Source organism: Oncorhynchus kisutch, unplaced genomic scaffold, assembly GCF_002021735.2.
Source record: "Oncorhynchus kisutch isolate 150728-3 unplaced genomic scaffold, Okis_V2 scaffold534, whole genome shotgun sequence".
Lineage (NCBI taxonomy): Eukaryota > Metazoa > Chordata > Actinopteri > Salmoniformes > Salmonidae > Oncorhynchus > Oncorhynchus kisutch.
Genome location: NW_022262479.1, coordinates 148903 through 176594, shown reverse-complemented (window position 1 = coordinate 176594; position 27692 = coordinate 148903). Strand labels below are relative to the sequence as shown.

The 27692-nt window shown below is 39.7% G+C and overlaps 1 protein-coding gene across 1 annotated transcript; it reads right to left on the bottom strand.

Moving 5' to 3' along the window:
- Positions 1 to 1108: 1108 nt before the first annotated feature.
- On the bottom strand, positions 1109 to 27653 carry LOC109871834 (potassium channel subfamily T member 2). Its single transcript, XM_031815729.1, is given in 21 exon segments — positions 1109 to 2244; positions 2901 to 2998; positions 3601 to 3798; positions 4072 to 4155; positions 5535 to 5636; positions 7402 to 7513; positions 10436 to 10570; positions 12154 to 12326; positions 15301 to 15364; positions 15631 to 15767; positions 16062 to 16226; positions 17421 to 17601; positions 20251 to 20345; positions 20591 to 20674; positions 21073 to 21147; positions 24204 to 24267; positions 24432 to 24476; positions 25824 to 25863; positions 25866 to 25919; positions 26174 to 26253; positions 27143 to 27653. Coding segments are annotated over 21 exon segments (2214 nt in total). The 5' UTR covers positions 27229 to 27653; the 3' UTR covers positions 1109 to 2102.
- Between the last annotated feature and the right edge of the window lie 39 nt (positions 27654 to 27692).

Genomic DNA, 27692 nt, shown 5'->3' with positions numbered 1-27692 from the left:
CCATGGAGTGTCTTTAAAACCCCTAAGTTCCTACATTGAGTATATCCTCTGGAAAGGCCACATTGTGAAAGAGAGAGATAGAGTTTAAGACATCTGTATCAGTTGAACAGCAGATACAGTATGGGGTGATACGTTCTGATACCCCCCCGCTTTTCACAATGCAATGTGAACTGTAGGACGTAAAACCTCATTATGGCATTAAAGGAATAGTTCATGTTTTTGGTATTGTAGCAATGCTAGTGGAAACCGATTGTATCAGTTAGCAGTGCAAAAAGTGAACTATCCCTTTAACCAACCCCAGCACAACAGTATAGGCAGGTTGTGTGTAAGTATGGATCATACTTACACACAACTCTGTCTTGGTGTGCTGCTTCCCAGACTCTCCCTGCTGCCACCAGCCTTAGGGACGTACCCAAGGGGATCTGAACGGATGATATACCTGTAAGATAGATTGATTAAGAAGTTCTCTATCCTATTGTTGATGTGAAATGATGAACTCTCCTCTGCGACTCTAAATGGTTTGATCTTTTTAATTCCTAACAAAGATACTGTGTGCACAAACATAGGGTATAAAGTCACAAAATAATATGTGAATGTAAGTATGGAGTAGTACTGTGGAGTAATACTGTGGAGTAGTACTGTGGAGTAGTACTGTGGAGTAGTACGAAGTAGTAATACGGAGTACTACGGAGTAGTAACATGGAGGAGTTATATGGAGTAGTACTGTGGAGTAGTAATATGGAGTATTACGGAGTAGTAACATGGAGGAGTTATATGGAGTAGTAATATGGAGTAGTATTATGGAGTATTACGGAGTAGTAACATGGAGGAGTTATATGGAGTAGTAATATGGAGTAGTACTGTGGAGTAGTAATGTGGAAAAGAAATGTGGAGTAATAATGTGAATTAGTAATATGGAGTACTACGGAGTAGTAATATGGAGTAGTTATATGGAGTAGTAATATGGAGTACTACGGAGTAGTAACATGGAGGAGTTATATGGAGTAGTAATATGGAGTAGTATTATGGAGTAGTAATATGGAGTAATATGGAGTAGTAATATGGAGTAGTATTATGGAGTAGTATTATGGAGTAATATGGAGTCGTATTATGGAGTAGTATTATGGAGCAATATGGAGTCGTAATATGGAGTAGTAATATGGAGTAGTATTATGGAGTAGTATTATTGAGTAATATGGAGTCGTATTATGGAGTAGTATTATGGAGCAATATGGAGTCGTAATATGGAGTAGTAATATGGAGTAGTAATATGGAGTAGTAATATGGAGTAGTAATATGGGGTAGAAATATGGAGTAATAATATGGAGTAGTAATGTGGAGGAGTAATATGGAGTAATGTGGAGTAGTAATGTGGAATAGTAACATGGAGTAGAAATATGGAGTAGTAATATGGAGAAGTATTATGGAGTAATGAGGAGTAGGATTATGGAGTAATATGGAGTAATAACATGGAGTAGTAATATGGAGTAATAACATGGAGTAGTAATATGGAGTAATATGGAGTACTAATATGGAGTAATATGGAGTAGAAATATGGAGTAATAATGTGGAGTAGTAATGTGGAGTAGTAATGTGGAGTAGAAATATGGAGTAATATCGTGTAATATGGAGTAGAAATATGGAGTAATAATGTGGAGTAGTAATGTGGAGTAGTAATGTGGAGTAGTAATATGAAGTAATACGGAGTCGTAATATGGAGTAATACTGGGTAGTAATATGGAGTAATGTGGAGTAGTGATATGGAGTAATGTGGAGTAGTGATATGGAGTAATACGGGGTAGTAATATTGAGTAGTAATATGGAGTAATAACATGGAGTAGTAATATGGAGTAGAAATATGGAGTAATGTGGAGTAGTGATATGGAGTAATACGGGGTAGTAATATTGAGTAGTAATATGGAGTAATAACATGGAGTAGTAATATGGAGTAGAAATATGGAGTAATGTGGAGTAGTGATATGGAGTAATGTGGAGTAATATTGAGTAGTAATATGGAGTTTGCCACTTTCTTGATTGCTTCTACTTTATTGCATCTCATCAACCGTTTCTTCAGGCCCCTACTTTTCTATGTGCTGCCATACTTACACTATGTCATTGAGCTCCAGCCTGGTGTCAGGAGGTGGGTTGATCAACACGTATGTGTGGGAGTGAGTAGTCTGGTTCTCACTCATGTCATCTGGAATTGGAACAAGACAATCATATTGAAACGTCCAATGATTTAGGCTACGGCAATATAAAAGATTGTGTCAGAAAATGTCTGATTGAGCAAATGGTTTTTCAATGGAAGTTGTCTGTTGACAGATGATGGACATTAGAGATGGTTGTCCGACAAAAGACGTACTGCCAATTTGTGTATGCAACTGATCGGAAAATAGTTGACAAGAGATTAACTTTTTACGGACATAAATGGACACTGATGAATGCGTAGCTTCAGGCTTTGGCCACATGAATATGGATAAAATTGTATGCATTCACCATTGTCCGTTTTGGTCTGTCAAAAGGCTGACATAGTAAATTACATGACAATCATCTCTGTTGTTAGTCTGTCTGTCCATCCATCCATAAAGACTAAGTGTCATGTTTCAAACACATAACGTATTTTGTTCCAGGCCTTGGAAATACAACTCGCAATCCCCCCAAAAACATCCCTCCCCATGTGTGGGGTCTCTCACCGCAAGCCGTGGCCCAGAGTCCAAGGCTTTTCATCCTGTTACTGACCAGCTCGTCCAGCTCCTGTCTCTCCGAGCGTCTGGCCCTCAGACCCTGCTGCCCCCCCCCCCCCCCCCCCCCCCCCCCTGAGCCCCCCGCTGGTTCCCTCAAGTCCCCCTCCGGCTCAGCTTCCGCGCCCACTGCACGCTCTTCCTCCTCAGCAGGGGGGCCTTCCCGTCCGATGGAGCCCTCCGGCCACAGGGGGGAGTTCTCGGTCTCTCTGCTCCTTGGGGTCGTGTAAGTCCCCCACGCACACCGAGAGCTGTGACTGAGTACAGTCAAAACATAATGCCATATACATGAATGAAGTCTATGGTGTGTCTATAGTCAAATAGGGTCAAATGAAACGACCCAGAACAAAGCGAATGATCAAGAGTGAGGCCAGAGAATGTATAAGTTGATTTGACATTGATTTCTTCCTGATATAACCACCAGTGGCAAGTCTTGACGTGGTTTATCAAGCACGATTTAACCAAGACACATTACAGAGGAAGAAAACCTACCTCATCTGCATAAAAAGTTGATTCAGTCTGACAAAATAAATCTATTGTTTTTCGTGAATCGTGGAATCACACAAATAGGAATCATGGAATCACACAAATTGGAATCACACAAATAGGGCTGAACTTCTTTGGGAGGATGGCTCGCATTGCTTATGATGGAGAATGAAAAGAAAAGAGATGAATGACATTAATGTTGCTTACTGTGTTGTAACATGCTTAAATAACCATGAAAGCATACAGAATAAACATTTATACGTAACAAATGAGAAATTTTTTAAAACACACACACACACACGACAGAATGACAGCATAATCAATGCCGCTGTAATATGTCATTAACACACAACAAAAAAAGAAAAAACTAAACTGGGATTTCACAGCCAAACAAATGAATGTCAACAATGTTAAAACAGCCTTGCGGTCTAGAGGGCACCTCCTCAGAGGAATCTGCTGTCTGGGACTCGGTCCTGTAGATGCCGATGGGAATGTCTCCGACGGTGGAACACAGTTTCTGATAGAGCCTTCCATATGTCTGGATCCACAGGTCATCCTCAGAGATCTGCATCTAAAAAGTCATTTCAAAGTCCATTTCTCTACAGGAGGAACAACTGTACAGTGATTTTAAATGACCGTGGAGTCACTTTTACCTGTCAGTGTAAGGATTTGGACAGGCAAGTAAAGGCTGCTGTGCTGTCACACATAGGACTACTGTACAGTACAACGGGTGAATCTCAGTAGTCTAAAGACGCCTCCTCTGTTTGTCTTCTCTCTCCTTCTGTCTGAGACGTGGAGAGGAAACCACTTTTGACCATTAAGATGCACCCAGAGAGTAACTCACAGAGCAGAGGAATCCAGAGCCCGGGGTGGTGTCCAGGCCCAGCAGCAGCCTGGTGATGGAGATAATATAGTCTTTGACAAACGACTGGGATGGCAGACAGGACAGGACAGGACAGGACATAGAAGGGTCATTCCTGGTCATCCAGAAATCAACACATTCCAATTCGACTAGCATTATATTATATGGATATTGGGATGCATATGAACACATTGTGACAGAAAAAAGAATGTTACACATTATAACATACAATATCTGGGAGGTACAAAATTGTGTAATAAATAACTATAATTACTACAGTACATGCCCTTAAGCAAAGTCAGTCTGTGCCACAGAGATAACCTTGTTTAAATAAGCCTCGGTAGGCCAACTAAATAACCACTAGGATATTAAAGAGGTATCCTAGTGGTTAGAGTGTTCGACTGGTAACCGAAAGGTTGCAAGTTCAAATCCCCAAACTGACAAGGTACAAATCTGTCGTTCTGCCCCTGAACAAGGCAGTTAACCCACTGTTCCTAGGCTGTCATTGAAAATAAGAATTTGTTCTTAACTGACTTGCCTTTTAAAGGCTAATTAAAGAGATTAGCCTCAGTAGGCTAATTAAATAGATTTGCCTCGGTAGGCTAATTAAAGAGATTACCTTCTATATACAGTACAGAACAACCTCTACTTAAAAAAGGTATCTAGTAAGCAGTAAGTAACATTATTATATTCTCTGCTGCTGTAAAGAACAGGTGGGTCCAGCTGCACAGAACAGGTGGATCCTGCTGTACAAAACAGGTGGGTCCAGCTGCACAGAACAGGTGGATCCTGCTGTACAAAACAGGTGGGTCCAGCTGTACAGAACAGGTGGGTCCAGCTGTACAGAACAGGTGGATCCTGCTGTACAAAACAGGTGGGTCCAGCTGCACAGAACAGGTGGATCCTGCTGTACAAAACATGTGGGTCCAGCTGTACAGAACAGGTGGGTCCAGCTGTACAGAACAGGTGGATCCTGCTGTACAAAACAGGTGGGTCCAGCTGTACAGAACAGGTGGGTCCTGCTTTATAGAACTGGTGGGTCCTGCTGTACAGAACAGGTGGATCCAGCTGTACAGAACAGGTGGGTCCAGCTGTACAGAACAGGTGGGTCCAGCTGTACAGAACTGGTGGGTCCTGCTGTACAGAACTGGTAGGTCCTGCTGTACAGAACAGGTGGGTCCTGCTGTACAGAACAGGTGGGTCCAGCTGTACAGAACAGGTGGGTCCAGCTGTACAGAACTGGTGGGTCCTGCTGTACAGAACTGGTGGGTCCTGCTGTACAGAACAGGTGGATCATGCTGTACAGAACAGGTGGGTCCTGCTGTACAGAACAGGTGGGTCCTGCTGTACAGAACAGGTGGATCATGCTGTACAGAACAGGTGGGTCCAGCTGTACAGAACAGGTGGGTCCTGCTGTACAGAACAGGTGGGTCCTGCCTGGTTACCTTGTAGAGGAGAGTGTCCAGCATGCCGATACTGAAGACCCTCCCTGCAGCAAACGGCAGGCGAAACATGAAGGCCAGGTTGGAGCCTTTCTCCCGCTCTTTCTAATAAATAATAATACATTTTATTTGTAGAGCTCTTTTCAACACATGCAAGAATCACAAAGCTATTTTAGCTCCCATAGACATGTAACAGGGGGACAGAAACACAAACACATCAATCCCACTGGGCACACACGTCAGTTCAATATCTAGTTCTGATTTACATTTGGTTGAGTTGTCATCTAACGTGAATTCAACAAACAAAAAAATCACCGTCATTGAATTTAGGTTCAAAGTTGGGTCAAATCCAATCAGTATTCCACGTTGATTCAATGTCATCACATTGAATTATTTGGATGAGATAAAGTGGAATACATTTTATTCAACCAGTTTTTGCCCAGTGGGATGTTAGGGCAGCGTTCTGCAAACCTTTCCTTGAATAAACCAGTCTATTGCAGTACAGTATAAACCTGATTCAACTGGTCACCTAATCATCAAGTCCTTCAGGTGTTACAACTGGAACGGATCAAATGGGGGTGCTCAAGAAGAGGTTAGGATATTTGAAAGAGAGAGATCGCCACCTGGTGGTCGATACTGATACGAGGTGGAAGATGCACCGCAACAGGATATTTGAAAGAGAGAGACCGCCACCTGGTGGTCGATACTGATACGAGGTGGAAGATGCACCACAACGGGAACGATATTGATATCTTATTAAGGAAAGGATGCCTACGCATAACATAATACCCGTCATATTACCCCTGAAAATGTTACATGTCACATGTGTCTATGAATGGGAATAATCATTTCTCTTAGAAAAAAAAGATCCAACGTCTGGTGTTGTTTGAGAGGTTGTGGAAAAATACTATGCTTGTACTGTATGTACTGTCCAGTCTTCACATAATGATTGTTTAACCTTCTATTCCTTTGCTTTGAAGACGACTCAATGTATAGTTAGTAGCCTTTGGAGACGACTCAATGTATAGTTAGTAGCCTTTGGAGACGACTCAATGTATAGTTAGTAGCCTTTGGAGACGACTCAATGTATAGTTAGTAGCCTTTGGAGACGACTCAATGTATATTTAGTAGCCTTTGGAGACGACTCAATGTATAGTTAGTAGCCTTTGGAGACAACTCAATGTATAGTTAGTAGCCTTTGGAGACGACTCAATGTATAGTTAGTAGCCTTTGGAGACGACTCAATGTATAGTTAGTAGCCTTTGGAGATGACTCAATGTATAGTTAGTAGCCTTTGGAGACAACTCAATGTATAGTTAGTAGCCTTTGGAGACGACTCAATGTATAGTTAGTAGCCTTTGGAGACGACTCAATATATAGTTAGTAGCCTTTGGAGACGACTCAATGTATAGTTAGTAGCCTTTGGAGACGACTCAATGTATATTTCGTACCAGGGTTGGGGTCAATTCCATTTCAATTCCAGTCAATTCAGAAAGTAACCCAAATTCCAATTATACATTTTTCGAATTGAAAAGCATTAAAGATCATTTGAGTTTCAGTCTACTTCCTCAATTGACTGAAATTGACTCCAACCCTGGTCCATGGCCTTTGCTACTGCAGACAAGGATAACTAGTTGTTAACTTTGCATTTATAGAGCTAGAGACATCTACATAGTTTGGGCTGGGAAGGCGTATTAAAGAGCAGCATACTGAACAATCGACAACACGCCTTTTAATTTACGTTTGAGTTGACATCTTCCCGGGGACATTGCTTTTAAAATGCTAATTGTCAGCTGTCTTTCTCTATAACGCGCCTTGGACTGAAACTCGGCCTTGAAGTACAGATGGTGTACATTCAGTGACGGCTTACCTTCTCCAGGTTAGAGAGAGCCAGAGAGTACCAGTCCTGAGCTCTGAACTGCATAAACCTCATGTTGGCGGGGTGGGTTAGCTCGGTGATGATACTGAGACTGGAGAACAACCTGGATGAGAAGAAACACAATATAGCGGAGGTTAACTGAACAAAATAAAACAGAACATCACACTGGCAGACAAAATGTCAACTTTGTAATCAAATGTGACATCCAAAATACACTGAGTAGACCAAACATTAGAAACACCTTCCTAATATCGTGACAACGTGCTGAAAGCGTTCCACAGGGATTCTGGCCCATGTTGACGCCAATGTTTCCCACAGATGTATCAAGTTGGCTGGATGTCTTTTGGATGGTGGACCATTCTTGATACACATGGGAAACTGTTGAGGGTGAAAAAAACGTGCATTCGGAAAGTATTCAGACCCCTTCCCTTTTTCTACATTTTGTTACATTACAGCTTTATTCTAAAATGGATTAAATAAAAATATGTCCTCATCAATCTACACACAATACAACATAATGACATCACAATAACCCATAATGACATCACAATAACCCATAATGACATCACAATAACCCATAATGACAAAGAGAAAACAGGTTTTAATTTATTAAAAAATAATCAACAGAAATACCTCATGTATATGTGTATTCAGACCCTTTGCTATGAGACTCGAAATTGAGCTCAGGTGCATCCTGTTTCCATTGATCATCCTTGAGATGTTTCTACAACTTGATTGGAGTCTACTTGTGGCAAATTCAATTGATTGGACATGATTTGGAATGGCACAAACCTGTTTATTTATATAAGGTCCCATAGTTGAAAGTCGAAGGAATCATCCGTAGAGCTCCGAGACAGGATTGTGTTGAGGCACAGATATGGGGAAGGGTACCAAACAATTTCTCCAGCATTGAAGGTCCCCAAGAACACAGTGGCCTCCATCATTCCTAAATGGAAGATGTTTGGAACCATCAAGACTCCTCTTAGAGCTGGCCGCCTGGCCAAACTAAGCAATCGGGGGAGAAAGGCCTTGGTCAGGGAGGTGACCAAGAACCCGATGGTCACTCTGGCAGAGCTCCAGAGTTCCTCTGTGGAGATGGGAGAACCTTCCAGAAGGACAATCATCTGCAGCACGGAAGGGACTGGGAGACTAGTCAGGGTTGAGGGAAAGATGAACAGAGCAAAGTAGAGAGAGATCCTTGATGAAAACCTGCTCCAGAGATCTCAAGACATCTGACTGGGGCGAAAGTTCACTTAAACAGGACAACAACCCTAAGCACACAGCCAGCACAATGCAGAGTTGCTTTGGGACAAGTCTCTGAATGTCCTTGAGTGGCCCAGCCAGAGCCTGTACATGAACCCAATCAAAAATCTCTGGAGAGACCTGAAAATAGCTGTGCAGAAACACACCCCATCCAACCTGACAGAGCTTGAGAGGATCTGCAGAGAAGAATGGGAGAAACTCCCCAAATACAGGTGGGCCAAGCTTGTAGCGTCATACCCAAGAAGACTTGAGGCTATAATTGCTGCCAAAGGTGCTTCAACAAAGTACTGAGTAAAGGGTCTGAATACGTTTTATTTCTAAAAACCTGTTTTGCTTTGTCATTATGGGGTATTGTGTGTAGATTGATGGGGGGGGGGGGGAACTATTTAATCAAATTTAGAATAAGTCTGTAACGTAACAAAATGTTTAACAAGTCAACAGGCCTGAATACTTTCAGAATGCACAGTACTACCATACCCCGTTCAATATGTTGTCTTGCCCGTTCACCCTCTGAATGGCACACAAGCCATGGGCTCAATTGTCTCAATGATTTTTTTTATTTTTATCTGTCTCCTCCCCTTCATCTACACTGATTGAATTGGATTTAACAAGTGACATCAATAAGGGATCATAGCTTTCACCTGGATTCACCTGGTCAGTCTATGTCATGGAAGGAGCAGGTGTCCTTAATGTTTTGTATACTCACTTAAATGAATGACTGGATGAGATAAATAACTATGAATTAATAGCCTAGCTAATAAATGTGTACTGTACTTATACCAATCCAGGATTAGCACTATTTAGTGAACAACTGATACCGATACTACCGTATATACTACCTAATTAAGCAATAAGGCACGAGGAGGTTGCGTTTGGGCTGGATACAGCCCTTAGCCGTGGTATATTGGCCATATACCACAAACCCCAGAGGTGCCTTATTGCTATTATAAACTGGTTACCAACGTAATTAGAGCAGTACAAATAAATGTTTTGTCATACCCGTGGTATGCGGTCTGATATACCACGGCTGTCTGCCAATCAGCATTCAGGACTCAAACCACCCAGTTTAAAATATAGCTTATATAATAACAGTGGGAGCAATTCATTAACATTAACATTAACCCCATATCAAAGTGTTTCAATGTTTGTGCAAGCTTCTACGTTGTCTGGTGAAAATTATAAAGTGAGTTGACATTTTTGATTAATTGTCTGACAACAAGAAAGCAATCAGAAAACAAATGGATTCCCTGATGCAGTGTGGCAAGGTTGCCAAGGAAACTAGCTCTGAAGTGTGTACTTTAATCTACACGGTTGAAAAAAATCACTGTCATATAATTAATCTTTGAAACCCACCTATAAAATGTTTAAAGATTTAGTAAAATATTAGCCTTTATGACACTTTTGATATCATAGAAATGCCTGCATAAAATGTGTGAAAATGTGGTCCAGTATATTGGATTATACAATAGTTTGACCGAAGGTTAAAACCATGACAGTGACTTTGGTACCCGTGTCTGTACATTGATAGGGGTTGAGGTACCTGAACAGTGTCTGTACATTGATAGGGGTTGAGGTACCTGAACAGTGTCTGTACATTGATAGGGGTTGAGGTACCTGAACAGTGTCTGTACATTGATAGGGGTTGAGGTACCTGAAAAGTGTCTGCACATTGATAGGGGTTGAGGTACCTGAACAGTGTCTGCACATTGATAGGGGTTGAGGTACCTGAACAGTGTCTGCACATTGATAGGGGTTGAGGTACCTGAACAGTGTCTGCACATTGACGATGGTCTTGGCATCAGCCATGTAGTCCTCTTCTGCACTCATGGTGCTCTCCTTGTCCACCACCACCATGTTGGCTGCAAAGGACACACCGCAACGCAGGAGGTCATCCAGGCTAGGAAAACACACACACACACACACACACACACACACACACACACACACACACACACACACACACACACACACACACACACACACACACACACACACACACACACACTTGACATAAAGGACTAGACATTTCCCTGACCAGGAAAATCTCTGCACCCTGCATATGAGCTAGCTATGACGGATTATCTGTGACGGATTCACTGTGGAGAGAGAATCGGAACTGATAGCATCTTGGAGGCTGTCAAGAAGGTGACTTTCTCCACAGGACTTATGAGAAATTGCTTTTTTGGTTCACTCAGTCCGTTTCCTTGAGATGTACTCTTGATTGTGAGACTAGAAGTGGAAGAGTGCCACATACACTTGCAGAACAGGCACTAAAGAAGATGATGTATAAGGTTATAAGGTGTGTGATGATGCTGTGTGTCACATACTTATCGATGGAGCCCACCATGTAGTAAACCATGGGGAACCCACAGACAGCCTCCAGGAACTGTGTGTCAGGCCTGGTGAGACAACAGAACACTAATCAGAAGAGAACCATGGTTCTCTCCCAGAGGCTTGGCTGGTGTGTAAAACCCCACAATTCAGACAAACAAAGATGTGTAATGGGTTTTGCACAAAACATCATGTCTCATAAAGCTTACTTCATTATTCAATGTTTTAAACGTTTTACTGCATCAGGCATTTACAGACGTTTTTGTTTTACAGCCTTCTTCAGTGTGTACGGAGCATTTTTATTTTATTCAAAACAGAGACACCAGAATGAACACACCACAACAACATAGAATAGAACAGAATAGAATTTAGTATAATTGAATGTAATAGATATTTATTGTCCATATGCACAGATATTGTTATTTTTGATGTCACAGTACCCAACCAGACATATCCGAAAGACACAGATACTTTTGTAAAACATACTAAATATGGTAGGAGGCGCTGCTTTGCTTGAGGTAAAATCACAGGGTGAAAGTAAACCGGTACCGGCTGTATGCCAAAACATGAGCCTATCACAATCATTAAAACTGTAGGCTATTACAATGTTACTCATCATTACCGAATGTCAGTCGCATGAAAAATGAGCGAATGGACTTGAAAACTACTGGAAAATACACTCCAAAATGATGTGTGTCAAATTTGCTACGGCAGAGATGAGTGGCGGAGAACGAGACAGGAGTGGACACATCAATCATCGTGTGCAGACTTATCAATTCAGGTTACAAGTGTAGGCTTATTTGAAAATCACCGAATGTAATTCGTTACATTTTTAGGTGTTTCGTAACAGATGTCTCTTTCCTTTTATCAAAAAACATATTTAGATATATTCCCCAAAGGGAGAAAGAGCGAAATGTTTTCATTTCATCAGGACATCCCATTGAGGTCAGCAATATTCCAGTAACGTTCCCCAAATTCCCAGGTTTCCAGAAATCCCTTATTTCTGGAATATTCCAACCAAGATTTCTGGAAAACCTGGGATATTGGGAAAGGGCATCTTGCAACCCAACTTCTTTTAAAAGGGAGACCTAGCCAAGAGGGCAGCTGAATAAAAAGGGATAACAGGATGTTTTGAAACGGTCTTCTTACTGATTATCCAGAAGCAACACAATGGGGTTCAGATCTTTCTTGAGTCTGTAGGAAGCCCTAAGCGGGACGATGAAGTTGTACAGTCCATTCCCCGCCGTCTCAGCCGATACAATAATCAGCTTGTTCTTAAAGCTGTAGGCTTTGGCATCCTCAAAGTTGTTATGCTCACAACCCTGTGGGGAAAATAAACATATATTTGTGTGTTGTTGCTTTTTAAAATGGTATATTATATATATATACAGTATATTTAACATAGGCTGTACTTGTGGGCCGATTTCCTGGACACAGATAGCAATTCTCCATTGTGCATGCTTTTTTAGTTTAGGACTCTGATTATTCTGTGTCTGGAAACCAGCCTCAACCAGCCTCAAGTGCAAATGGTGAACATGCCTTAAAACTACCTACAGTATATTAGTAGACCCATATCAAACATCTCCAATCCAAAGTTAAATCTAGAATTGGCTTCCTATTTCGCAACAAAGCATCCTTCACTCATGCTGCCAAACATACCCTTGTAAAACTGACCATCCTACCAATCCTCGACTTTGGCGATGTCATTTACAAAATAGCCTCCAATAGCCTACTCAACAAATTGGATGCAGTCTATCACAGTGCAATCCGTTTTGTCACCAAAGCCCCATATACTACCCACCATTGCGACCTGTACGCTCTCGTTGGCTGGCCCTCGCTTCATACTCGTCGCCAAACCCACTGGCTCCATGTCATCTACAAGACCCTGCTAGGTAAAGTCCCCCCTTATCTCAGCTCACTGGTCACCATAGCATCTCCCACCTGTGTGATGTGATCAATCAGTTTATTCCAGTTCAGAATTAAATTATTTATTGTATTTAAAAGCAACAGTTTCAACCTAGACAGGTATGTACGAGTGTTTGCAATGGGGAAAAATAAATATGAAAATATATTTATGGGTATTTCATTGTTATTTGTTTTTGTCTATATTGCATTTTTTTGGGCATAAAGGCAATGAAATGTACCGATATTTACATATAGTTGCATATTTTCCTAAGCTTGGGTCCCAGGAAAACACAGAATTTCTCATTTGGGTCCCAGGCTGAAAAAGTTTAAGAACCCCTGCTCTAATAGAACTCTAATAGAACTAATATAACTCTAATAGAACTAATATAACTCTAATAGAACTAATAGAACTCTAATAAAACTAATAGAACTAATAGAACTCTAATAAAACTAATTTAACTAATATATCTCTAATAGAAGTATTAGAACTCTAAAATAACTAACATAACTTTAATAGAACTAATAGCACTCTAATAGAACTAATATAACTATAATATAACTGATATAACTAATATAACTATAATATAACTATAATATAACTAATATAACTCTAATAGAACTAATATAACTCCAATATAACTAATAGAAATATAATAGAACTGAAAGATCTCTAATACAACTAACATAACTCTAATAGAACTAATAGAACTCTAATAGAACTAACATAACTTTAAAATAACTAATAGAACACTAATAGAACTAATAGAACTAATAGAACTCTAAAATAACTAACAGAACTCTATTAGAACTAACAGAACTCTAATAGAACTAACAGAACTCTTATAGAACTAACAGAACTCTTATAGAACTAATAGAACTCTAATATAACTAATATAACTAATATAACTAATGTAACTAATAGAACTAATATAACTCTAATATAACTAATATAACTCTAATATAACTAATATAACTCTAATATAACTAATGTAACTAATAGAACTAACATAACTCTAATAGAACTAATAGAACTCTAATATAACTAATATAACTCTAATAGAACTAATATAACTCTAATATAACTAATATAACTCTAATATAACTAATGTAACTAATAGAACTAATATAACTAATGTAACTAATAGAACTAATATAACTCTAATATAGCTAATATAACTCTAATAGAACTAATATAACTCTAATATAACTAATGTAACTAATAGAACTAATATAACTCTAATATAACTAATGTAACTAATAGAACTAATATAACTAATGTAACTAATAGAACTAATATAACTAATGTAACTAATAGAACTAATATAACTAATGTAACTAATATAACTAATATAACTCTAATATAGCTAATATAACTCTAATAGAACTAATAGAACTCTAATATAGCTAATAGAACTCTAATATAACTAATATAACTCTAATATAGCTAATATAACTCTAATAGAACTAATAGAACTCTAATATAACTAATAGAACTCTAATAGAACTAATAGAACTAACACAACTCTAAAATAACTAATAGAACTCTAATAGAACTAATAGAACTAATAGAACTCTAATAGAACTAACATAACTCTAATAGAACTAACATAACTCGAACATAATTCTAATACAACTCTAATAGAACTAATACAACTCTAATAGAACTAATACAAGTCTATTGGAACTAATACAACTCTAATAGAACTAATACAACTCTAATAGAACTAATACAACTCTAATAGAACTAATACAACTCTAATAGAACTAATACAAGTCTATTGGAACTAATACAACTGTAATAGAACTAATACAACTCTAAAAGAACTAATACAACTCTAATAGAACTAATACAACTCTAATAGAACTAATACAACTCTAATAGAACTAATACAACTCTAATAGAACTCTGCCAGAGAGAACAACAGACAAACAGACAGGCAGATGGAGGTCTACTGGTGTGGGTGATTCAGTGTAGGCTGCTGAAGGGAGGACGGCTCATAATAATGGCCGGAATGGAGCAAATGGAATGGCATCAGACACCTTGACACCATGTGTTTGATATATTTGATACCATTCTACTGATTCCACTAATGTCATTACCACGAGCCCATTCTCCCCAAATAAGGTTCCACTAACGTCCTGTGGGCTGAATAGAAGAGGAAAAAGCTGTACCTTTAATAATATGACTGGCTAAAATGCCTTTGGTATTAGCAAGTTAATGAATATTAATTTAGTCTCAATCAAACAAAGAAACGGACAGGCCATAGGTCAGTTCAGCCAAATGCTTGGTAGGCTGGACCCTCTTTAGGCCAGTGGGCTGGTTTCTTGGTCCCAGTCTGCCCCTGATTTAACTAACAGAACTGTAGTGGTAATAGTAACAAATGTACGTACTGCGGCGGTGCGGACCACCTCACAGCGACTGCTTAGGATGAAACAAGCCTCTGCATTGTCCATTCTGGAAAAGAAGGACAACCATTCAATACTGAGTGGGTACATCTCAATACTCTACAGTGGCTTCCTCTCCTTATCTCCTCTTCAACTGTATAACCTCTCACATTGATCTGAAAACAGAAGAGGTTGATGCCTATTTCCTATCCAGTATTGGCTTTCACCAGTTCAGCTCTTCCACATAAGTGCAGTTGAAGGAAAGGTGACTAAAGACCAAAAGAGAGGAAACTGTTTCAGCAGATTGAGACGCAGCCCTTGGTGTTGGTGAGTCACTTGGCTCGTATGAGGTCCTGGTCCTTGAGGGCCGATCCCTGGAGGTAGATGACCCGCTGGGACCACAGGGGGATCTGGAGCACCCGGCGCACCTGGGCGTCCATCTCTGTTGGACACAGGATGATGACATAGTAGTCCTGGATAGACAGGAAGGCAGAGGAACAGCCTGGGTCGTGTTCATTCGGCACCAAATGGAGCAAAAAGGATAGAAACAGCAAGGGACTACCTGGGCTTGTCCAATAACAAATGCAAAATGATGTTGCAAAGTGTTTTAAAACCTTTCTTGCGTTCCCCAAATTATCCAGACCCGAGGAAACACACACACACACACACACACACACACACACACACACACACACACACACACACACACACACACACACACACACACACACACACACACACACACACACACACACACCAACCCGGACCTGCAGCCCGGGGTGGGCGTAGACCTCGTTGAGGAAGTCCATCAGAAGGTCTATCTTGAGGGAGCTGACACACAGCACCACATGTTTCTCCGTCTGGGCGCGGTGACGGCTGTAGTTCCCCCCCGACTTCTGCCTCTCCATCCACAGGTAGGCCAGCTGCTCAAACTGACCAATAACGCCCAGCAGAGGAACACATTACCAATACTGCTAATACTGCGCAAAACCGTTCTCAAATCAATCTGAGGCTTTAATATATGACCAAATGCATACAGTTCACCCAATCCAAAACATTTATGACTATTGATCTTTTATCACTGCGTTCTTACATCCTGGTCCTATAGAGCTACAGTGTGTGCATTTTCCCCGTCCCAGTACGGACACACCTGATTCAGATAATCAACTAATCATCAAGCCCTGATTAGTTGAGTCAGGTGTGTTAGTACTGCTAGCTGGGACAGAGCTGTGGGTCTCCAGGACTGTACTAGCAAAAACGCTGCTTCAACAGAACATTGAAAATGTGTCCATACAAAAGGCCACGATAAATGTCAGCTATTGTCTTCAGTAAGGCAATCTGTTTACAAGGAGAATAGCAAAACAGCAGCAGAATGGATACTGTTGGCCTTCCAAGACCATGGGTCAGTAGAATGGATACTGTTGGCCTTCCAAGACCATGGATCAGCAGAATGGATACTGTTGGCCTACCAAGACCAATGGTCAGCAGAATGGATACTGTTGGTCTACCAAGACCATGGGTCAGCAGAAGGGATACTGTTGGCCTACCAAGACCATGGGTCAGCAGAATGGTTACTGTTGGTGTACCAAGACCATGGGTCAGCAGAATGGTTACTGTTGGTCTACCAAGACCATGGGTCAGTAGAATGGATACTGTTGGTCTACCAAGACCATGGGTCAGCAGAAGGGATACTGTTGGCCTACCAAGACCATGGGTCAGCAGAATGGTTACTGTTGGTCTACCAAGACCATGGGTCAGCAGAATGGTTACTGTTGGTCTACCAAGACCATGGGTCATTAGAAGGGATACTGTTGGCCTACCAAGACCAATGGTCAGCAGAATGGATACTGTTGGTCTACCAAGACCATGGGTCAGTAGAAGGGATACTGTTGGTCTACTAAGACCATGGGTCAGCAGAATGGATACTGTTGGTCTACCAAGACCATGAGTCAGCAGAAGTGTGTGTGTGTGTGTGTGTGTGTGTGTGTGTGTGTGTGTGTGTGTGTGTGTGTGTGTGTGTGTGTGTGTGTGTGTGTGTGTGCGTGCGTGCTTGCACTTGTGTTTGTGTGTGAGTGTGTGTGTGTGTGTGCTCTGTGTGTGTGTGTGTTTGTGGCCATCACTCTCACCTGTATGGGCAGCACCACCAGGGCTACAGAGATCATGATGATCACCAGCAGCTTGGAGGGCCACACGTTGGGCGTGACGTCGCCGTAGCCCACTGTGGAGAAGGTGACGACGCAGAAGTACCAGGAGTTGAACACCGTCAGCTTCTTGCCCGCCCGCTCCAGGTGCTGGATGCCACAGATGCTACCAGGATACAGGAAGCATTAACACAGGGGCTAGGAAGGGAGTGGTGTCACTAGAAAATTTGGAGCCGGTTTCCCAGATACAGAATAAGCTAAGTCTTGGACTTAATTTTTAGTTGGAGATTCCCCAAGACTAGACTTACTCTGTGTCCGGGAAATGGTCTACTGGTGTCTACATTGAAACATACTGTATGAAGTGGGTCAAGAAAAACTCCCGTCGCTACACACAGGGTCGGTTTCCTGGAGAGAGATTAAGTGGACTAAAAAGCCCTTCCAATGGAAATTCTCCATTGAGATATTTACACAAGGACTAGGCTTAATCTGTGACCCGGGAAACCGGCCCATAAGGTTTTTTAATCGAGAAGAAACATGAACCCACAAGCCTTGCAACTGAACACCCTATACAGTAAATAGTCACTCGTATCTTCTCAAAAGCCTCTGCAACATACATCATGGTTAATAACGGTATGCTGCATCGGATATATCTGAGGATGTACTTATTGACAAAAATCCTCTGCTGTGTTTTTCAGTTTGAATGTCAGTCATGTATTGATATAGGAAGTAGCCTGACCTTTGATCCCACTGGTCCGGGAAATGTATTAGTAAGACTTGGCCTCTCTACTGTGGACATGATTGATTTTTGGGGGGGAGGGAATGAAGCAATGTTGTCATTCCTGTAAACCTGTATTTACCAGCCAGAACAAACATACCTTTACAGGAATATTCTGTCCACACAGACAGAAGTGTCTCAACCTGACACACTTCAATTTTGCTACTTAATTTAATCTGTTTTTGTTTTGTTTGCATCATATACAGCACATCTTAATATATCTATAGCAGATACGCTGTGTTGAGAAACTGATGGATTACCAGGTGTGTGTGTGTGCGTGTGTGTGTGTGTGTGTGTGTGTGTGTGTGTGTGTGTGTGTGTGTGTGTGTGTGTGTGTGTGTGTGTGTGTGTGTGTGTGTGTGTGTGTGTGTGTGTGTGTGTGTGTGTGTGTGTGTGTGTGTCTCCATAAGCATTGCTTTATTACCATACAGGGACAGAGACAAACATTACAATCACACACACACACACACACACACGCACACATCGTGTGCAGGGCAGCAAATGGCACCACTGAGATCACTTAGCGGTCATTATCCCCAGGGCAATCAGCTCAGATGATATAGTCAGACCACAGCACACTCAGAAGAGCTTTTAGCATTGCTTTCACTGTCAGCCACTGCGAACCAGCATCTCTTATACTGTACAACTACTAGCATGACTTTATAGGATTCATAGAAAACAGTGTCTTAGATAACATGACTAATTGCCACCCTTTCATTTCACTACCATCTGGCCTATTGACTGACTGTCTACAGGAAGGATGACAGGCAGACAGGAATGAAGGCAGACAGGAAGGACAGGCAGACAGAAGGACAGACAGATAGATAGACTGACAGAAGGACAGACAGACACACAGACAGACAGAAGGACAGACAGACAGACTTCCACAGGTGTCAGGCACTACAGTAGACCTCAAAGAGTAACAAGACACTATTACCACACTGAAAAGCAACAGCAACAGCAACATTGTTCTAGCATTATACCTTAGAAAAGTCTCTTCATTCAAAGACTCAATCATGGACACTCTTACTGACAGTTGTGGCTGCTTTGTGTGATGTATTGTTGTCTTTGCCTTCTTGCCTTTGTGCTGTTGTCTGTGCCCAATAATGTTTGTACCATGTTTTATGCTGCTACCATGTTGTGCTGCTGCCATGTTGTGTTGTTACCATGTTGATGTCATGTGTTGCTGCCATGCTATGTAATTGTCTTAGGTCTCTCTTTATGTAGTAGTGTGGTGTCTCTCTGGTCATGATGTGTGTTTTGTCCTATATTTGTATTTCTAATCCCAGCTCCCATCTCCGCAGGAGGCCTTTTGCCTTTTGGTAGGCCGTCATTGTAAATAAGAATTTGTTCTTTTAAATGACTTACCTAGGTAAATAAATGTTAAATAATAAATTAAATAAACAATATAAACCATTACGGATATTTCATATTCTGAAACACTGTCTGTTGAGTGCCAGGTTGGTTGTTTTAAATCTGTGCCTTCATGTTTCATTAAAACACTTAGAAAACAAATTTCTTCAGGATGTAGTAGTAATTGCTGCCATTACTTTGCTTTTGTGGCATCACACACATTACAATGGTATTGTGGTAGTCAACAGGAAGCCAGATATTGATGGAATGGTTCCGAGATAAGTGACATTGTAATGCCATGTACGGTACACACAGAGTGCACTGGAAAAGATAGGTCTGTGGACTTGGTGACCTCAAATATGATGTCAGACGTGGTGCATTAGTGGCAAGTGACTGAAAGTGCTTGAAGCTCTGAGGAGGATAACCACAGATAATGACCAGCGCTTCAGTCTGGGCTGACCCCGTAAGGCCTTTTGGAGAGATGGTTCAAAGCAATGGATCTACTCTGTCCACTTATTGAGTTAGCCCGAGAGGACATGCTAAATAGCTAAGACCTAACATTCATATTTTACAGTTTCTAAAACTAAGGGTTACCACAGGAGGCTGAGTTTAATTAGCAATTGCTTTTCAAAGTGCCCATGTTTGGGATGCAGAAACTGCTTTTTATACACACACACACACACTCACCAGGTGAAGATGAGGCAGAAGAGAGTGGAGATGAGGATGAGCACCTGGTTGAACATGGCAGACTGTGTTCGCTGGATGGCACGATGCAGGTCATTCTACGTGAGAGAGGAGGACAGGTTAAGATGTGTGGTTGGTAAGACTCTCTGTTTTTGTAGAGGAGAATAAGTATTTTTGTAGATGTAATCACAAAATAGTTGGAATAGATGGGTAGATCAGTGGCATGACCGGGGATTGAACCGCTGACTCCAGGGGTAATGTATGATTTGAGGGTGGCAGCACCACAACACCAGCATTCCATGCTGATTCAGCCATATCTGAGTTGAGGCAGGTTATCACTCACTATCATGTTCTCCAAGGCGTGCTTGGCCAACCAGCAGTTCAGGAACACAGGGATGAAGAGGTTCCGCAGAGGAAGCCACAGGATCTGAAAGAGCACAGAGGTTATTAGGCCAGTCCATCCACAGGGGAATGAATGCCTGTTGTTCTCGTCACGCTGCCCACATGGTCAAAAATGACTTCTACTGTAGGAGTCAGTACAGTATATGACTTTGACTTAAAACAACTTTGAATTCAACTTAAAACAATATAAAGCCATGTGGCTGTACAGTGTTTGTCCTTTGTCTGTGACAACTGTGGGAAGAGACTTGTTCTGTTCAGCCATAGTAGCTCTGCATAATAGCATTGTGTTTCTCAGGCTAGAGTCCAGGGCCCGTATTCAAGTCTCAGAGTGGGAGTGATGATCTAAGATCAGGTCCCCCATCTTATTAATGATGATGTTAAAGGTCAAACTGATCTAGGCCCTGTTAGAGTGTGTTTTCTTACGGTGAGCAGGAAAGGCACTGTGTTCACCGTCTCCAGGATGAACGTCAACCGAAGTATCTGCTCCCAAATGTTGCCCTGAGGACAAAGTAGAGAACAGGCATGTTTCTTTGTCTTTCTGTCTGTCTGTCTGTCTGTCTGTCTTTCTTTCTTTCTTTCTTTCTGTCTGTCTGTCTGTCTGTCTTTATTTATTTCTGTCTGTCTTTATTTATTTCTCTCAGTCTGTGTCTTTATTTATTTCTCTCTGTCTGTCTTTATTTATTTCTCTCTGTCTGTCTTTATTTATTTCTCTCTGTCTGTCTTTATTTATTTCTCTCTGTCTGTCTGTCTTTATTTATTTCTCTCTGTCTGTCTGTCTTTATTTATTTCTCTCTCTCTGTCTGTCTTTATTTATTTCTCTCTGTCTGTCTTTATTTATTTCTCTCTGTCTGTCTGTCTTTATTTATTTCTCTCTGTCTGTCTGTCTTTATTTATTTCTCTCTGTCTGTCTTTATTTATTTCTCTCTGTCTGTCTGTCTTTATTTATTTCTCTCTGTCTGTCTGTCTTTATTTATTTCTCTCTGTCTGTCTTTATTTCTCTCTCTCTGTCTGTCTTTATTTATTTCTCTCTGTCTGTCTTTATTTATTTCTCTCTGTCTGTCTTTATTTATTTATTTATCTCTGTCTGTCTTTATTTATTTCTCTCTGTCTGTCTTTATTTATTTCTCTCTGTCTGTCTTTATTTATTTCTCTCTGTCTGTCTTTATTTCTCTCTCTCTGTCTGTCTTTATTTATTTCTCTCTGTCTGTCTGTCTTTATTTATTTCTCTCTGTCTGTCTGTCTTTATTTATTTCTCTCTGTCTGTCTTTATTTATTTCTCTCTGTCTGTCTTTATTTATTTCTCTCTGTCTGTCTTTATTTATTTATTTATCTCTGTCTGTCTTTATTTATTTCTCTATGTCTGTCTTTATTTATTTCTCTCTGTCTGTCTTTATTTATTTATTTCTCTCTGTCTGTCTTTATTTCTCTCTCTCTGTCTGTCTTTATTTATTTCTCTCTGTCTGTCTTTATTTATTTATTTCTCTCTGTCTGTCTTTATTTATTTCTCTCTATCTGTCTTTATTTATTTCTCTCTGTCTGTCTTTATTTATTTATTTCTCTCTGTCTGTCTTTATTTATTTCTCTCTGTCTGTCTTTATTTATTTCTCTCTGTCTGTCTTTATTTATTTCTCTCTCTCTGTCTGTCTTTATTTATTTCTCTCTGTCTGTCTGTCTTTATTTATTTCTCTCTGTCTGTCTTTATTTATTTCTCTCTGTCTGTCTTTATTTATTTCTCTCTCTCTGTCTGTCTTTATGTATTTCTCTCTGTCTGTCTGTCTTTATTTATTTCTCTCTGTCTGTCTTTATTTCTCTCTCTCTGTCTGTCTTTATTTATTTCTCTCTGTCTGTCTTTATTTATTTCTCTCTGTCTGTCTTTATTTATTTCTCTCTGTCTGTCTGTCTTTATTTATTTCTCTCTGTCTGTCTGTCTTTATTTATTTCTCTCTGTCTGTCTGTCTTTATTTATTTCTCTCTGTCTGTCTTTATTTATTTCTCTCTGTCTGTCTTTATTTATTTCTCTCTGTCTGTCTTTATTTATTTCTCTCTGTCTGTCTGTCTTTATTTATTTCTCTCTGTCTGTCTTTATTTATTTCTCTCTGTCTGTCTTTATTTATTTCTCTCTGTCTGTCTTTATTTATTTCTCTCTGTCTGTCTGTCTTTATTTATTTCTCTCTGTCTGTCTTTATTTCTCTCTCTCTGTCTGTCTTTATTTATTTCTCTCTGTCTGTCTTTATTTATTTCTCTCTGTCTGTCTTTATTTATTTCTCTCTGTCTGTCTTTATTTATTTATTTATCTCTGTCTGTCTTTATTTATTTCTCTCTGTCTGTCTTTATTTATTTCTCTCTGTCTGTCTTTATTTATTTCTCTCTGTCTGTCTTTATTTCTCTCTCTCTGTCTGTCTTTATTTATTTCTCTCTGTCTGTCTTTATTTATTTATTTCTCTCTGTCTGTCTTTATTTATTTCTCTCTATCTGTCTTTATTTATATCTCTCTGTCTGTCTTTATTTATTTATTTCTCTCTGTCTGCCTTTATTTATTTCTCTCTGTCTGTCTTTATTTATTTCTCTCTGTCTGTCTTTATTTATTTCTCTCTCTCTGTCTGTCTTTATTTATTTCTCTCTGTCTGTCTGTCTTTATTTATTTCTCTCTGTCTGTCTTTATTTATTTCTCTCTGTCTGTCTTTATTTATTTCTCTCTCTCTGTCTGTCTTTATGTATTTCTCTCTGTCTGTCTGTCTTTATTTATTTCTCTCTGTCTGTCTTTATTTCTCTCTCTCTGTCTGTCTTTATTTATTTCTCTCTGTCTGTCTTTATTTATTTCTCTCTGTCTGTCTTTATTTATTTCTCTCTGTCTGTCTGTCTTTATTTATTTCTCTCTGTCTGTCTTTATTTATTTCTCTCTGTCTGTCTTTATTTATTTCTCTCTCTCTGTCTGTCTTTATGTATTTCTCTCTGTCTGTCTGTCTTTATTTATTTCTCTCTGTCTGTCTTTATTTCTCTCTCTCTGTCTGTCTTTATTTATTTCTCTCTGTCTGTCTTTATTTATTTCTCTCTGTCTGTCTTTATTTATTTCTCTCTCTCTGTCTGTCTTTATGTATTTCTCTCTGTCTGTCTGTCTTTATTTATTTCTCTCTGTCTGTCTTTATTTATTTCTCTCTGTCTGTCTTTATTTATTTCTCTCTGTCTGTCTTTATTTATTTCTCTCTCTCTGTCTGTCTTTATGTATTTCTCTCTGTCTGTCTGTCTTTATTTATTTCTCTCTGTCTGTCTTTATTTCTCTCTCTCTGTCTGTCTTTATTTATTTCTCTCTGTCTGTCTTTATTTATTTCTCTCTGTCTGTCTTTATTTATTTCTCTCTGTCTGTCTTTCTTTCTGTCTTTTTCTTTCTGTTTTTCTGTCTTTCTTTCTCTTTTAGCCCTTTGGTGGCTTATCTTCTGTTTAACAATCTATTGACGTTGTGTATTGAGTGGTGATATTGATATGACTGTAAAATAGACGTTACTATGAATGTGTCCTTAGACTGAGTGACATCCTATAAGTGGGATAGGACTCACCTTGTAACTCAGGTAGGTCAACAGAATAGTTTCAAAAAGACAGATAACTGCCACAGACACCTGTTGAAGAAATAGAAGCTTTGTTTCAATCAAGTCTGTTTCACATTATTGGAAAGCAAACAACAAACAGTAGCAATTGCATAGTGCCCATGCATACAGTCGTTCGCAACCACAGCTGCGAGTTAATGAATTGTGAAGAAAATTGGTTGACAGAAATTTTAACCTGTAAACGCCCATATGCCAAGACTTCGTTCGACCCATATTATGGGAGACCTAGTGGGAAAAAAAGATGTGTATTTGTATTTATTAAGGATACCATCTGCCAAGGCAGCAGAAGATTGAACTGCTGGACACACCACAACGGGCTAAAAACAGTGTTACAGTGGCCACCCGCTGGGTTCCAGAGACTGTTTGTGCCAATTCAACATGCAGAATCACCAGGAAATAATGGCCCATATTCTGGTCAGAAGCACATTGTTCTGGTGCGTTTTCCTCTCTATGTGAGTGGTCTGGTCTCCATGTTACCAGGCAACCATTGATATATTACGCTTCCATGCATTGTTACCAGGCAACCACTGACATATTAGGCCGATGTCTGAATATGCTTCTCCTAATGTTTTGTACACTCGGACTATATGCAATTTAGCAGACCATTTTATCCAGAGTGACTTACAGTCATGCATGCATACATTTTACATATGGGTGGTACCGGGAATCAAACCCACTTTTGTGGCATTGCAAGCACCTTGCACTACCAACTGAGTTTACAGAGGACCTTCTCTTTAGCTTTTATTTAACAATCGATTAGATGAGGGTAGATTAAACACTAACCAGTCAATCTTTAAAAATATGTACGTTTGATTGGGGCATGCCCAGCTGTAAGGAAAACAAAAAGATGGCCAATTAATGAACAACAATGTCTAACTGTGCAGAATACTATTGAATAAAAATACATTCTACAGTCATGTTTTTATTGTCACATGCACAAGTACAGTGAAATGCCTTTCTTGCTCACTCTTTCCAAACAATGTAGTAATCAATATCAGTAGTACTATAAAAATATACATTCAAAAAAGTCAAGTAGAACAGTAACACACGAGAAATAGAAATAAGACTGGTGGACGACTGCGAGTAAACTGACAGTATATACAAATATTATCCTTTTATCACAACTTACTAAAGTACACAAAGACCCGACTCTAATTTGCTTATGTTTCCAGATGAGATGACTTTATTGCACAATAGTTTTTACAAAGCTTAAATAAGTAACCCAACTAAAGCCACACTGACTAAATGTCAAGAGCACACCCATAGTCAGCCACTAGATGCAACACTGTTTTCTTTCCCACATCACCACACAGACATGGTTATGATGTCCTTGATTGACAGTGCATTCTAACATTTTCAACATGTTCAGTGCATTCAAGTGTTAGAATCATTGTCTTTGAGAATTGAGGTGGCATGGTTTAGTACTGCTAATGACTGATACTTCTACATTCTCTTCGAGTTATCCCTTTTTTTCTTCTATTGGAGTTATAAAAAGCTACATTTCTGTGACAATTCATTGAACTCCACGTGGTATGTAAATGCACCTACGACACATGGAATGAATGTCCTTACCAGCCATGTCCTTTGGATGGGTCGTCTGTCAACACACGATGTATAGGACACAGCTCAGGACCTTTATGGAGAAGTCAAACACTCGTCTTCTCAGGCCTGGGAGACAGAGAGACAGAGAGGTTATAATGTCGTACTTAGGGTCAGGAGTACTTCCTCACCATGTGACTTGACCAGGAGAACATCTGGGTCCCTTAGTTATAACAGGTTCAACAGTTCTAACCAATGCTATTTGTTACTGATGCAAAAGGTGTATTTTTCCCTCTTAAAGAAAGTACAAATAAGATTTAGGCACAGAATATAGTGTAGTTCGACTGTGACTAACGTTAGACGTTTAAAAAAAGATGACTTACTTGATCTTTGGTTTTTGATGAAGAACAGTTTAAGTCTCTCTTTGAAAGTACTTCCATTGGCGTAAAATTCTACTTGCACCCTTGGGGAAACAATAGATATAAATTGTTTCTGTAAATAAAATGAATAATGTCATATTTACAATTTTTTTGGAGCATGGCTAAGGCTGGATATTAACATTTTACTGCAGTATTAACATTTTACTGCAGTATTAACATTTTACTGCAGTATTAACATTTTACTGCAGTATTAACATTTTACTGCAGTATTAACATTTGACTGCATTAGGCTAAATCACGGTCACACAGAGTGATTCTTGGTGGTCTTAAACAAATCTACCTTGGAAACAAAAGTATACACCTCACACACATGGTTGTGGGCTTACAAAAAAGAAGACACATGTACCATGTCAGATATAGAGTTGAAATGTATTCAGTTTTGAGTTTGCATCCCAATATTACACTTTATATAGATCACAAAAGACTGAAATATAACAAAATGATTTGATATAGAAACACCAGATTTCATGTTCATGTTTATTAATGATTCAATTATGAATAACATTCCACACATGAAAAGAAAGGGCTACACAAGTGCAAAAATTCCACAGGTACAAACTCTAAATAAACTTTGACCCTGGACTATCAACTACTGCTGTATGCCGATCATAGTCTCATTCCCTTCTTATGCCAGCACCATGACACTCTAGGTCTTTATACAAATGTAACCCCCACAGATACATTTGTTCTAAGGGGTGCACCACTAGCATAGTCATTCTCTTCCCCTCTCCAACTGCACTTTGAAAAACACAGAATCACAACACCAAATCTACTATTGTATTGAAAAAGTACAAATGTTTTTTATTTTTTTATTCCACAAACCTTACATTTTCTACTAGCTACAACAACGTTTAACCACGTCATTTAAAAAAATACTTGTAGTTAACATGATCTAAAACAAACTGAACCTACCTCTCATCATTTTGTAAATGTAAGAGTAAGTCTCTGAATCTATACTTCGGGAGAAGAGGGGGTACTTCGCTCTCCAAATCAACCATAGTTCTCCTCTGCTGTAGCTACATCAGCCAAAAGAAAAATCAAAATCTGAAATGTACACTTTTATGACTGTATTTTAGAACAATTGTTGTACTCCGAGTGCACAAAAGGTGTGTCTTCTCACTCCAAGCGCTCAAAAAGACTGCATACATCACACAAATGATGTTACATTATTTGGAAAACAAGGAAGCAGCTATAGGCTAATTATTCAAAATCGTCCCATTTTTGAGCATCCTTGGCCGTGCATGTGCGACTACACCCAAAGTCCAACTGCATCATTCTATAACGTCTTGAGACACTTTGCGTGGGTATCAGTGTCCGCAACATCTGAAGCGCACATTGCAGTCACTGGAGTCGTCGGTTTAGTGGTGATGATGATTAAGGATGATTTCAAAATATACAGTGCCTTCAGAAAGTATTCACACCCCTCGACTTTTCCCACATTTTTGTGTGTTTAAGCCTGCAT